Below are 13,103 nucleotides of genomic sequence, written 5' to 3'. Positions count from 1 at the left end.
TATAAAGAAGTGGCATTCTCTTGCTTAAAATGTCTCAAGAGCTCCATATTGCCTACTAATAGAGAATCCAATCTTCTTCATATGGCACACAGGGCCCTCTACAATCTGGCTTTATCCTGTTCCTAGTCTCAATAACACCTCTGAATAGCTAGAGCCACAGCCAATAATTCATTTCAACCTAACTAGCCATGTGTTTCAGGAGACTACATGCCGCTGTGTGTGCTTTCCCTGTGTCTGAGAAAACTGCGCTGTCTACCCCCAGACTTAGAAAATTAAGGCCCTGATGAAATGATTCCTTATTTATATTCAGCAAGAAAACTTACTTAGTACCAAAATGTATAAGGGAGGCCCCATGAGAATAAAGATAAAGAAGACATGTTCCAGCACTTAAACGACTTGTATCCATAAGGAGAAAGACACGTTAAAATAAAAATAATCATACAGTATGAAGTTTCTGTATAAGACAGAAGGAAGCAATGCCTCGACTGGGTTCTACAGGACATGGATTTCTCTGTCTCCATCCTTATTGTTAACTGGACCAGGATCATGAGAACTACCTTTGTAACCACCTCTCAATATATTAAGGAGCAATCTCTGAGCAGAAGATCAGGGGTCGTCTGCGATCCCATGTAACCTGAGAAGCCAGTGCCAAGAACGATGGGAAAGAGTGGCAGCATGGGCATATCATAGTCGAAAGCCTCAAAATACATTTCCTTCCTTTCAGTATAAACGTCTCTGAAAAAACATCTTTATCAACCGCTACTTTTATTTATTCTACTTTAACCACCTACGGTTTCCTCACTAGTATCCCATCCCTAATTCCCCAACATACGCACGCACCTACTGCACAAGAAAATTCAAGTATACCGGCCGTCTTCGTCTCTCCGCCTTTCCATCCTTGCTCCTTATAAGCCTCTCTCGGACTTTCCCTCCTTGCTCCCTAGGAGACCCAACTCATTCTTGTAATTTTAAATATCGCCCTTCCTTTCGCCCCTTGCTACCGTAAGCCTCCTTTTTTTTTTTCTTTTTTTTCCGCTGCTGCTATAAAAAAAGCAACAGACTCATCTTGCTTACAAGAAGTTAATTACAGTGACAATGAAAATGTCTAATAAACTAAGTTGGAGGCTTTAACACGCGAGAGCGACCTTCCTTCCCCTGAACACCACTTTCTCAAACCTTCTCACACGGAGCCAAACTCGCCCCTTTGCCGTCCTGGGGAGATGAAATTCGGGCTGCCAGAGGGAAATTCACTCGCACCCCCTGCTCCCGCAAACTCAGCCCGGCCTTTTCTCTGAGTAGCCAAAGCTCAGCCCAAGTAGGTTACCTTCATTATCGGAAGCGTCTTTGTCCTTATCTTCCAGCTCCGATGCTACAGACGCGACTACCATTTTCATCCTCTTCTTCCTTAGTGAAATTTTCAGCTTTTTCCCCGCACTCACACGTGAGTCTCCAACGGCCGCTGCCATGATTCCTAACCGGAAGCGTTCAGTTACATTTGCGTCCGGCAGTAACACAGGGAACTTCGGCATCTAGTTCTGACGAAACAAGGTTCCAGTAAAGCAAAGTTCCGGTGAAACAAGGTTCCGGGGCGGGGCCATCTAACGGGAGTTCTCTGGCTGGAGCTTCAGAATTCGGGGGAAGAGGACTTGTTAGTTGTCTTCCCGAGCTACCGGCTCCAGTAAAAAATAATAATAATGAAAAAAAAAAAAAAAAATCAGTGAGTGTAAGTTCTCCTCCGAGTCTGCCAGCTCGCCCTGGTCCTGGCCCGCCGCCCCACTCTGACCCCAACCCGACCCTGCTGCTGCTGCTGCTGCTAAGTCGCGTCAGTCGTGTCCGATTCTGTGCGACCCCATAGACGGCAGGCCAGCAGGCTCCGCCGTCCATGAGATTTTCCAGGCAATAGTACTGGCGTGGGCTGCCATTGCCTTCTCCGGATTAACCCCTGAGTGGCTTCCAATTGCACACCGACAAGAATCTGGATTTCTTCCCCGGGGTCCTGGGTGTGAAGCACTCCAGCCCCATCCTCCTGCCTCGGACCTAGCTCCGCCCGGTAGGCTTGCGGCGCCCTCCCGCGCGGTGTAGACCGAGGCTGGAACAGCTCTGCCCTTGGCAAGATGCCCCTGCCTCCCTCCCGAGGCCGGCTTCTCCCTGAGGTCAGCCTTTGTCACCTGTTTTCCCAGCCCCGCTTTCCCCAAAGCTGCTACCACAATCCGCCGCTATTCCTTTTCCCTGACTTGTCGGCTCCTTCTCAGTAAGGACCACATTTCATTCACCATCCTGCCCCCAAGCCAGCAATGGGACCTGGCCCAAGGTAGGAACTCAGACATACATTATTAGAAGCGATAAATGAATGAACGACAAATACCATTCACAAAGTTAATAAGTCGAAAGGATAATGTAGCATATTCTTACATTGTGTTCTATAGGCCGGGCATAGTCTAAAGGCTTTCTGTAAGCTTAGCATTTTCTTGGAAGAGCATTCTTGGTTTTTTTAATACCCAAAATTTCTAAAGGGGGAGGGAGCACACTTTTTCTTTGGGTGCTGTATCTCTCTACTTCTTTTAACTGCTATTACTATATTCTTTAGAGTTCTCTTCACTTATTAGCGCAGTCCCTTGCTATTACGATCCTCTGTGGAATCACGGGATCTTCCCAACTCAGGGACTGAACCCAGGTCTCCTACATTGCAGGCGGATTCTTTACTGTCTGAGCCGCGGGGCTCAAACTTATATTAAAATGTATAATCAAATTCCTAAGTGGTATCCATCTCCTGATTGGCCTTGACTGATACAAAGTTAGAATGGGTGTTGTGATGGAAATATTATCAGTACCCAACTACTGTCCCTGCCAGCCTACAGCACTGTTAAATGTTCCACTAAAGGTTATTCATTTTTGGAATAGTGGGAGGTATTAAGGGGGCTTCCCAGGTGGCAGTGATTGCCTGCCAATGCAGGAGATGCAAGAGACTCCAGTTGGATCCTTGGATCAGGAAGATTCCCTGGAGTAGGAAATGGGAACCCACTCCCATATTCTTGCCAGGGGAAATCCCATAAACAGAGGATCCTGGTGGAGATACAGTCCTTGGGGTTGCAAAAGAGTCCTCTCACAGGACTGACTAACACTTTCACACCATGTTCATGGATCAGAAGATGCAACATTATTATCACTTCTTCCCAAAGTGGTCAATACATTCACTGAAATCTCAGTCAAAATTCCAACAGACTTTTTGTGGAAATTGACAAACTGATTATAAAATCCTTATGAAAATTCAAAAAATCTAAAACAAAAAAAAAAATGAAAAAGAAGAACAAAGTTCAAGAGTTAGCACTATATAATTTCAAAGCATTATAAAACTACAGCTACCAATACAGTGTAGTATTACCATCAAGTAGACAAACAGATCAACAGAACAAAATAGAAAGTCAGAAAATAAATAAATACATATATATATATATGGAAAATTGATTTTTGACAAAAGTGCAAAGTCACATCAACAGAGAAAGGACAGTATCTCCCACCAGTGTTGTCGGAACAATTGGATATCCAGATGAGAAAAGATGCACTTCAATTCATACCTTGTACAACACATAAAAAAATTGATTCAAAATGGAGTAGGCCTACCTAAACATACAACTATAAATTTTTAAAAAGAAACCAGAGGAGAAATCCATTGTGCCCTTGAGTTAGGCAAAATTTTCTATAAGAAACCATAGGAGAAAACCATTGTGTCCTTGAGTTAGGCCAAGTCTTTGGTACAGCACCAAAAACATGATCCACAAGGGAACAAATTGAAAAATTAGACCTTATCAAAGTTAAAAACCTGCTCTTTGAAAGACACTAGAGAATGAAAAGAAAAGTCACATCAAAAGAAAGCAGGAGTAGCTGTATTAATTTCACACCAGCAGAATTCAAAGCAAGAAAAGTTATCAAGGATAAAGAAGGGCATTATATAATCCCAAAAGAATAATTCTCTAAGAAGACATAACAACTGTTAAGTGTGTTTACCTAACACCAGTTGTCAAACTATGTAAGACAAAAGCTGTTAGAATTGCAAAGAGAAGTGGATGAATTCACCAATCATAGCTGGAGATGTCAACACACCTCCATCAGAAACGGAGAGATTCAGGAGGCAGATAATCAGGAAGAACACAGTTGAATTCAGAACACCATCAACCAAAAGGATATAATTGCTATGTATAGACTCCATCCAACAATAGCAGAATTCTTCTCAAGATCACATGGAACATTCACCATGATAGACCACATTCTCAGCCATAATACACAACTTAATAAATTAGCACTGTAGCCTGCCAGGCTCCTCTGTCCATAGGGATTCTCCAGGCAAGAATATGGAATGGATTGCTGTATCCTCCTCCAGGGGATCTTTCCAATCCAAGGATCGAACCCAGGTCTCCCACATTGCAGGCGGATTTTTTACTGTCTGAGCCACCAGGGAAGCCCTGATAGACTTAAAGAAATAGAAATAATGCCATGTCTGTTCCTGGATCACAAAGGAATTAAACTAGAAATCAATGGCAGAAAGATAAATGAAAAATCTGAAAACATGTAAAGATTAAACAGCAAGCTTCTAAATAACATATGAACTAAAGAAAAAATCTTGAGAGAAAAATTAAAATATTTTGAACTAAATTAAAAACAACATCAAAATTTGTGGGATACGGAAAAAAGTAGTGCTTAGAAGAAAATTTATAGCATCAAATGCATACATTTATAAGCATATAAAAGAAGAAAGCTCTAAAATCAATCATCTAAGTTTCCACCTTAGGAAACTAGAAAGAGAAAAGCAAATTAAATCCAAATGGAAGAAAAGAAATAATAAGCATTACAGCAGGAATCATTAAAATTGAAACAAGCATCTCAAACAAGAAAATTGATGAAACCAAAAGCTGCTTCTTTGGATAAGTCTCTAGCCAGGCTAAGAAAAAAATAAGTTCAACAATTACTAATATTAGAAACAAAAGAGAGGACATCACTAGATACTATGAATGTAAAAAAGATGATGAAAGAATACAGTGAACAACTATATGCCCACAAATTTGATGACCTAGATTAAATGGACCAATTTCTTAAAAAGTGTTTTCTCCAGATTCACACAAGACTAGACAGTCCAAATAGGCCTCTCTCTATTAAATAAATGGAGTGAATACCCGACCTGTCTCTTGAGAAACCTGTATGCAGGTCAGGAAGCAACAGTTAGAACTGGACATGGAACAGCACACTGATTCCAAATAGGAAAAGGAGTACATCAAGGCTGTATATTGTCATCCTGCTTATTTAACTTATATGCAAAGTACATCATGCAAAATGCCAGACTGGATGAAGCACAAGCCGGAATCAAGATTTCTGGGAGAAATATCAATAACCTCAGATACATAGATGATACCACCCTTAAGGCAGAAAGTGAAGAACTAAAGAACCTCTTGATGAAAGTAAAAGAGGAGAGTGAAAAAGTTGACTTAAAACTCAACATTCATAAAACTATTACGGCATCTGGTCCCATCACTTCATGGCAAATAGATGGGGAAACAATGGAAACAGTGACAGACTATTTTCTTGGGCTCCAAAATCACTGCAGATGGTGACTGCAGCCATGAAATTAAAAGATGCTTGCTCCTCGGAAGAAAAGCTATCACAAACCTAGACAGTATATTAAAAAGCAGAAACATTACTTTGCCAACGAAGGCCCATCTAGTCAAAGCTATGCTTTTTCCAATGGTCATGTATGGATGTGAGAGTTGGACTATAAAGAAAGCTAAGCACGGAAGAATTGATGCTTTTGAACTTGGATGTTGGAGAAGACTCTTGAGAGTCCCTTGGACTGCAAGGAGATCCAACCAGTCCATCCTAAAGGAGACCAGTCCTGGGTGTTCATTGGAGGGACTGATGTTGAAGCTGAAGCTCCAATACTTTGGCCACCTGATGCGAAAGGCTGACTCACTGGAAAAGACTCTGATGCTGGGAGGGATTGGGAGCAGGAGGAGAAGGGGACGACAGAGGATGAGATGGTTGGATGGCATCACCGACTTGACGGACATGGGTTTGGGTAGACTCCGAGAGTTGGTAATGGACAGGGAGGCCTGGCGTGCTGTGTTTCATGGGGTCGCAAAGAGTCGGACACAACTGAGCAACTGAACTGAACTGAACTGAACTAAATAGAAAACACTAGGCCCAGTTGTATTCACTGTTATGGATTGAATTGGGTTCCCAAAGTTCATAAGTTGAAACTGTAACTGCCAATGTGACTATATTTAGAGATAGAGCCTTCAAAGAAATTATTAAATTTAAATCAGGGCCTATGAGTGGGCCTCTTTGAGCAAACTCCAGGAGATAGGAAAGAACAGACAAGCCTGGCATGCTGCAGCCAATGTTTGGTAGCAAGAGTCAAACATGACATAATAGCTGAACAACAATGAATGATTGGGCCTCAACCCAATAGGACTGGTGTCCTTAAAAGAAGAGGAGAAAACAGCAGTGATGTGTATACAGAGAAGGTGGCTACTTAGAAGCCAAAGAGACTGGCTTCAGAAGAAACCACCCCTGCTGGCACCTCAAAACCTCTTCAGTTCAGTTCAGTTCAGTTCTTCAGTCGTGTCCAACTCTTCTTGACCCCATGGGCTGCAGCACGCCAGGCTTCCCTGTCCATCACCAGCTCCCATCGCTTACTCAAGCTCATGTCCATTGAGTCAGTGATGCCATCCAACCATCTAACTTTGAGAATATAAACGTGTGTTATTTAAACCACTGAGTCTATGGTATTTTGTTACGACAGCCCAAGAGAACTAATTTTGCTGTTGCTGTTGTTTAGTCAGTAAGTCGTATCCGATTCTTTGTGGCCCCGTGGATGGTAGCCCACCAGGGTCCTCTCTCCATGGGTTTTCCAGGCAACAATGGGAAGTGGGTTGCTATTTCCTTCTCCAGGGGGTCTTCCCTACCTAGGGATCAGACCCACATCTCCTGCATTGGCAGGTGGATTCTTTACTACTGAGCCACTTACTCTCACCCTGTATCTATCCTTCCTTTTAGTGAGATAAATGCAATCATTATTTAGGTCAGTTTGTAATAAGTCAAGTTTTCTGTTCTTTGCATCCAAAAACCATTGCAGTGGATACACTACATGATCTTGGTCAAGCTGCTTTACTTTCAAAGAGGTAAATGTGTTTCAATTTCCTCATGTTAAAAATAGGGGAGCTGGACTAAATAAACTCTGAAAAGTTTTTCAACTTACATTTCTATGCTATTGTAGAATATACTTCCAGGAAGTCTTTGTTTTCCCAAACCATCCCCCCTTCATCCAAAATCTATGATTCAATACTGATATGCAAAGTTACTTGATAACTTTTCCAAAGTTATTTGATGGCAGTAATCTAAAATTAATAGTAATAATAATAGTTTGGGGTTCTGAACTCTGGGTGTTTATTAGAGTATAGCAGAGTAGAAAGAATATAAAGATGAACATAAATTCTTCTGTGTAGAAAGACTCTGAACACAGCAAAGGAGTCTTCCTTTGTGGGAAAAGAGGACTCATGGCATTTAGATGCCTCTGGAGATTGGCGCTAAGGACAGAAGAAATTACTTGTAATGATCTTTCATGTGCGTCACCTTAAGGCTTTTGAAATCCACTAAGGAGCAGCTAACTAGAACACCATTTCCTCTCAAACCAGGTAACTTTGATTTGTAAAGAAAAAATGTAACTCCTCACAAAGCCCACGTATTCCAAACTCCTGTTCTTATGGCTGTTTCTGAATCTTAACATCTTTATTTTAAGGGTGTCCCTGGTGGCTCAGTGGTAAAGAATCCACTGGCCAATGCGTTCAATTCAATGAATGAATGAAATTATTTTTAAATGGACACATGCCTCTGAATCCTTCGGAGCATCTTAAGAGGAGGATAGCTTTCCCTCTGTCTTTCTTCTCCTCTAGCACTGCACTTCTGCCAGTGATAGAATTAAGACCCAAGCAGTGGCTTCATTATTCGTAATCAGACTGAGGCATTGTTAGATTGCCTCTTTAGAAACACCCCTGTAAACAAGAAAAGGACAGATTATATCATCCGGTTGGTGTTAAACAACGAAGCAGGGGAGTACTGGCAAGACTAACAGGCATTATTTCATTTGAACAAATTACTCTTGGACTCCTGGTCTCAGAGCCCGCATTAGTAAGATGGCTACTATCATGCATCAAGAAGACGTATTCCACCTTGCATAAAGCCTTTCCATTAAACACTCACCTCCCTGTGGGAGCTAACAGTCTCTTAGGCAGTATTCATCAGCCATGACAAGATTTGCCCTGGATTTCTGAATGATCAAGCAACCGTAAGATAAAAGTGGGCTTCCTCGATCCTTCTAGACTTTCAGATTCTCACTGGTGCTAGTATAAAGTGCATCCTGAATTATACAAGGAACTGCTGCTTCCTTTCCACGGTGACAGTGGAACTCAATCTGTGCATCCTTAATAGACCAGAGATACAGATGAAAGAGGCCTTAAGAGCTTGGCCTTCTTATTTCATCCTTCGGAAGTTGAATGGTTTCATCATCCAAGACAAGTGATTGTTTGTCCAGTGGTAAGGTCCCAGGCTCTAGCTTTCCCAGACATGACATCTGTTCATTCATTTATTCATCAAATATTTAATGAATGCTTACTATGTACCAGGTTCTGTTTGAGGCACCAGGGATTCCTTAAAAAAAAAAAAAAAAAAAAAAACAGCCAAAGTCCTTGTTCTTATTGACGCTTACATTCTATGTGAGAGAAACACCAACAAATAAGTAAATAAAAAAATAAATAGCTACAGATAATAGTGTCAGGAAGATAGTAAAACAGGGTCATGTAATACAGACTGATTTGGTGATAGGGTGATGGCTGGAGTGGAGTACCTTAGATAGAGGTCAGAGCACTCCCAGGGATGACATTTGAGCTGGGATGTGAATGGTGTGACTGAGACAGTCATGTGGCAATCTGGGGAAAAATTTTCAGGAGAAAGCAAGTTCTTTTGAGGAACAGAAGCATAGTGAGAAAGGGAGATGCAGGACATGCTGAGATAAGAGGGTTAAGAAGAGGCTAGATGAAATTTGTCCTTATAGGTCATGGCAAAGACATTCAACTTTATGTCAAGAGAAGTGGGGAGCCATGGTACTGTTTTAAACAGGGCAATAACAGGATCAGAACTCACTTCTCAAAGCAGCTTTAAGTTCCTTTGGAAAATATGGGGATCAGAGTGCCAATGCATAGACCAGTTAGGAGGCAACTCTAAAATTCTTTATGAGAAATAATGGTCATTTAGACTGGGGTGGAGATAAATGACAATTGACATAGTAAGGGTATATTTCAAGTATGGAAACAGCTGTTGATGGTTTGGATATAGGAAGTGAGGGACAATAAATTAGAAATTAGGCCTAGATTTTTCTGTTTAATAGCTAAGTGGATGATGGTGTCATTTGCTAATAAGAAGAAGGCTGGGAGGAACAGCTTTATGGGAAAAGTCAATTGTTTCTACTTGGACTTTTCAGGTTTAAGATCTTGACAGCTAAGTCTAAATGTTGAATAAGTAGTTGAATCTCAAGAGAGGCAAGGGTTAGACATATGGGGTCTAAAATTTGATAACAAAAGGCCACCTGTTGGTGGGTTTTAACATCCTGGGATGGTGGAGCTTTTCCAGGCGGAAGAGAGAAATGGAGGCTACAGCCCAGGTGGCAGGAACTCCAGTACCAGGAGATCTGGAGTCAATGCATGAAAATGTATAGCCAGAAAGTAGGAAGAATTTGCAAATTAAGAAAGCAAAGGAGGAAAGTGTTTCAAAAAGGAAGCAAGCATCATCTTTGTTAAATGTGAATTCAGGATAGATGGGAACAAGACTATGTTCATAAGGTATTTTCAAAGTAGAAATCTCTACTCATCTCATCCATCTCAAAGAGATGGTGGGAATGCCACACAGGGGAATATTTTCATCATCTCATTCAGGCTGAGAGGAAGGGACCGTGTCCCTTCCACAGAGAAGAACCAATGCCGAGGTGCAGGGAGACTCAGCCACATAGAGACCACGGTCCTCACCCCATCCCCACTGCCTTTTCCCTGGGGTTCCCAGCACTTGCTGAGACCCGCCTACTCCCTGAGGGCACTGGGTAGGGAAGGCTGTACCAGGAGCCTGCCCTGAGTCTGGCCAGCACTAGTCGTCTGTCATCCTTCCTGTTTGCAGACTGAGGCTCTCCTGCTGGCCTATTGGGCAGACATGGTGATCTTTGAAGTCTACACCGACATAACCAGAGGCTTTGCTACCAAGACCAACAGCCAGCTGGGAACCTGTATCTCCTTTGGGATGTGAAGAGTGCTCTCTTTTCTCAGCCATGCCAGGAACTTGAAACTCAACTTTGCAGAGCCCATGCAGCCCTTGGCTGGAACAGCCCTGAGTTCTCTGAGCTGAAGCCTGAATCCTGACGTGCTTTATGGCGTGAGGAGAGACTTCCTTTGAGTAAAACAGGTCAGGTGATCTGAACCATTTTGTAAGGCTTCTCACATGGCCATGGGAAGCTAAGATTTCCAGTGCTCTATTTACTAAGCCCTTGTACCAGGCAGGTACAAGGTGTTTAATAACCCCATTTTACAGATAAGGATTGTTGCTGTTGTTCAGTTGCTCAGTAGTGTCCAACTCTTTGCAACCCATGAACTGCAGCACGCCAGGCCTCCCTGTCCCTCACCATCTCCAGCAGCTTGTCCAAGTTCATGTCCATTGCATCAGTGATGCCATCCAGCCATCTCATCCTCTGACAAATAAGGATATAGTGGCTCAAACATAATCTGTGAGGTACCCAGAATCAAGATTTTAGCTCTAGCAATTATTGCTTCAGGTATTTTGAGTCTCTGTTACTTGATAAACACAAATTTAGGATTGTTAATGTCTTCCTGGTGGATTAATCCTTTATCATTATGTAATGTCTGTCTCTAGTGATTTCTTTGCTCTGAAGTCCACTTTACCTGATATTAATATAGTCTCTCTTCTTCTGTCTTCCATTGTATCCATTCTACTATTGAACAAATCCAGCCGGCTTTTTATTTTCACTATTGTATTGGATTGGTCAAAAAGTTCATTTGAGTTTTTCTGTAACAGTTTTTAAAAACCCAAATGACCTTTCTGGCCAACCCAATGTTTTTCAGTTTTATAATTTCCATTTTTCCTTTTAAAAAGTAACTTACAGTTATTTCTCGAGATTTTCTATTTTTTTATTTGTTTAAAAAAATCATAGTTATTGTTGAGGCATTTTATGATGACTGTTTTTATTTATTTTTAAAATTTATTTTTTTTATTTACTTTTGGCCATGCTGTGCAACCTGTGGGACTTTAGTTTCCCAACCAGGGATTGAACCTGTGCCCCCTGCCTTGCAAGTGCAGAATCTTAAATGCCGGACTGCAAGGGAAGTCCCGATGACTATTCCTAAAATCTTTGTCATACTTCTAAGATCTGAGTAATCACCATCTCGGAGTCTACTGATTGCTTTTCTCACTCAAGGTGTAAATGTTCCTGGTTGTTATTATAATGAATAATTTTTTAAAATTGTATTTTGGACAGTTAAGGTATAATATTATAAGACTCCAGACCCGATTGAATATTTGGAATATTATAAGACTGGATCCTGTTTACTCTTCTTTATTTAGCTGACTGTGCCCCTGTTGAGGTGTGACATAGGGCCACCTAGGCATGTGTGTTGCTTTCTGCTGAATCCTCTGATCTCATCCCAGCAAGAGTAGAACTCATTCATGTTGCTTAGTTGTTTCTAAATGGAGGTGTCAGCCCAGCTCCCTGCTGGGCGCTGCTGACATCAGCCACAAGCTCTGTGGCTGCTGGGCCCTCCGGACACTAGGCCTGCCCTCCTCCCAGCTCCCTGTGCCTTGTCCCACCTCCTTGCTGCCAGATGGGAGTGGAGGTGCTGCTGTCTCCCGGGCTCTGCTGCACTATCCTGATGAGGCAACCAGAGCACCGCCTGGCAGAGTGGGGGACAGAAGGCAGCTCCTCACGTAGCCTTTGACACCATTGGCAGGCCTCGAAGTACTGCCTACTTCCATCAGGCACTGGAAGGAGAATCAGCTCCCTGTTCCTTACACACCACCTAGACAGCGTATTAAAAAGCAGAGACATTACTTTGCCAACAATAGTCAAGGCTACAGTTTTTCCAGTACTCACGTATGGATGTGAGAGTTGGACTATAAAGAAAGCTGAGCGCCAAAGAATTGATGCTTTTGAACTGTGGTGTTGGAGAAGACTCGAGAATCCCTTGGACTGCATGGAGATCCAACCAGTCCATCCTAAAGGAGATCAGTCCTGGGTGTTCACTGGAAGGACTGATATTGAAGCTGAAACTCCAATACTTTGGCCACCTGATGCGAAGGGCTGACTCATTGGAAAAGACCCTGATGCTGGGAAAGATTGAGGGCAGGAGGAGAAGGGGACAACAGAAGATGAACTGGTTGGATGGCATCACCGACTCAATGGACATGAGTTTGGGTAAACTCTAGGAGTTAGTGATGGACAGGGAGGCCTAGTGTGCTGTAGTCCATGGGGTCACAAAGAGTTGGACACGACTGAGCACCTGAACTGAACTGAACTGGACGGGAAGACTGGTGCACTACAGCCTTTGATGGGACAGATAGGAGTGGACTGAAGTGGGAGATCCTCTTCCTCCTGAGAGATAAGTCCTATTCCAGGATCACTAAACCCACACCTCTGGGGAGAGGGCACCAGCCCTGGTGTTTTCAGGAAGCATTTCGGTTCATTCTGATGTTCAGTGAGGGTGAGAGCCATGAGTCTATGCAGCTGCTGAAGTCACCAATGATGGTAAGAGGTGCTAAAATCCATGATGAATGAGGTGCTGAGACTGAAGGATGACAAAGCAAGGTGAATGGGAGCAAATGTTTCGGGAAGGTGTGGTTCTAAATGTTTATCGTTTACTTCTGGTTGCTCTGGGTCTTCGTTGCTTTCTCTACTTGTGGTGAGAGGGCTTCTCACTGCGGTGGCTTCCCTCGTGGTGGAAGCCGGGCTCTAGGTGTGCAGGCTTTGGTATTTGCAGCACATGGGCTTTGATTGCTCCCTGGCATGT

At 42.7% G+C, this 13,103-nt stretch overlaps 1 protein-coding gene across 2 annotated transcripts in view; it reads right to left on the bottom strand.

Annotated features, from left to right (window-relative positions):
• The window catches only part of RRP15 (ribosomal RNA processing 15 homolog), a 53,194-nt gene extending 51,507 nt beyond the window's left edge, over window positions 1–1,687 (bottom strand). The window contains exon 1 of one of the 2 annotated variants that reach the window (XM_070767954.1): window positions 1,325–1,687. In XM_070767954.1, coding sequence (XP_070624055.1) covers window positions 1,325–1,529 — 205 coding nt within the window. In that variant the 5' untranslated portion in view covers window positions 1,530–1,687. The remainder of the gene's footprint in view (window positions 1–1,324) is intronic. The other variant, XM_019976653.2, reaches the window with a different exon arrangement.
• Window positions 1,688–13,103: the final 11,416 nt, after the last annotated feature.

Source organism: Bos indicus, chromosome 16, assembly GCF_029378745.1.
Source record: "Bos indicus isolate NIAB-ARS_2022 breed Sahiwal x Tharparkar chromosome 16, NIAB-ARS_B.indTharparkar_mat_pri_1.0, whole genome shotgun sequence".
Classification (NCBI taxonomy): domain Eukaryota; kingdom Metazoa; phylum Chordata; class Mammalia; order Artiodactyla; family Bovidae; genus Bos; species Bos indicus.
The sequence above is the reverse complement of the archived record's forward strand: the minus strand, read 5'-3'. Positions and strand labels throughout refer to the sequence as shown.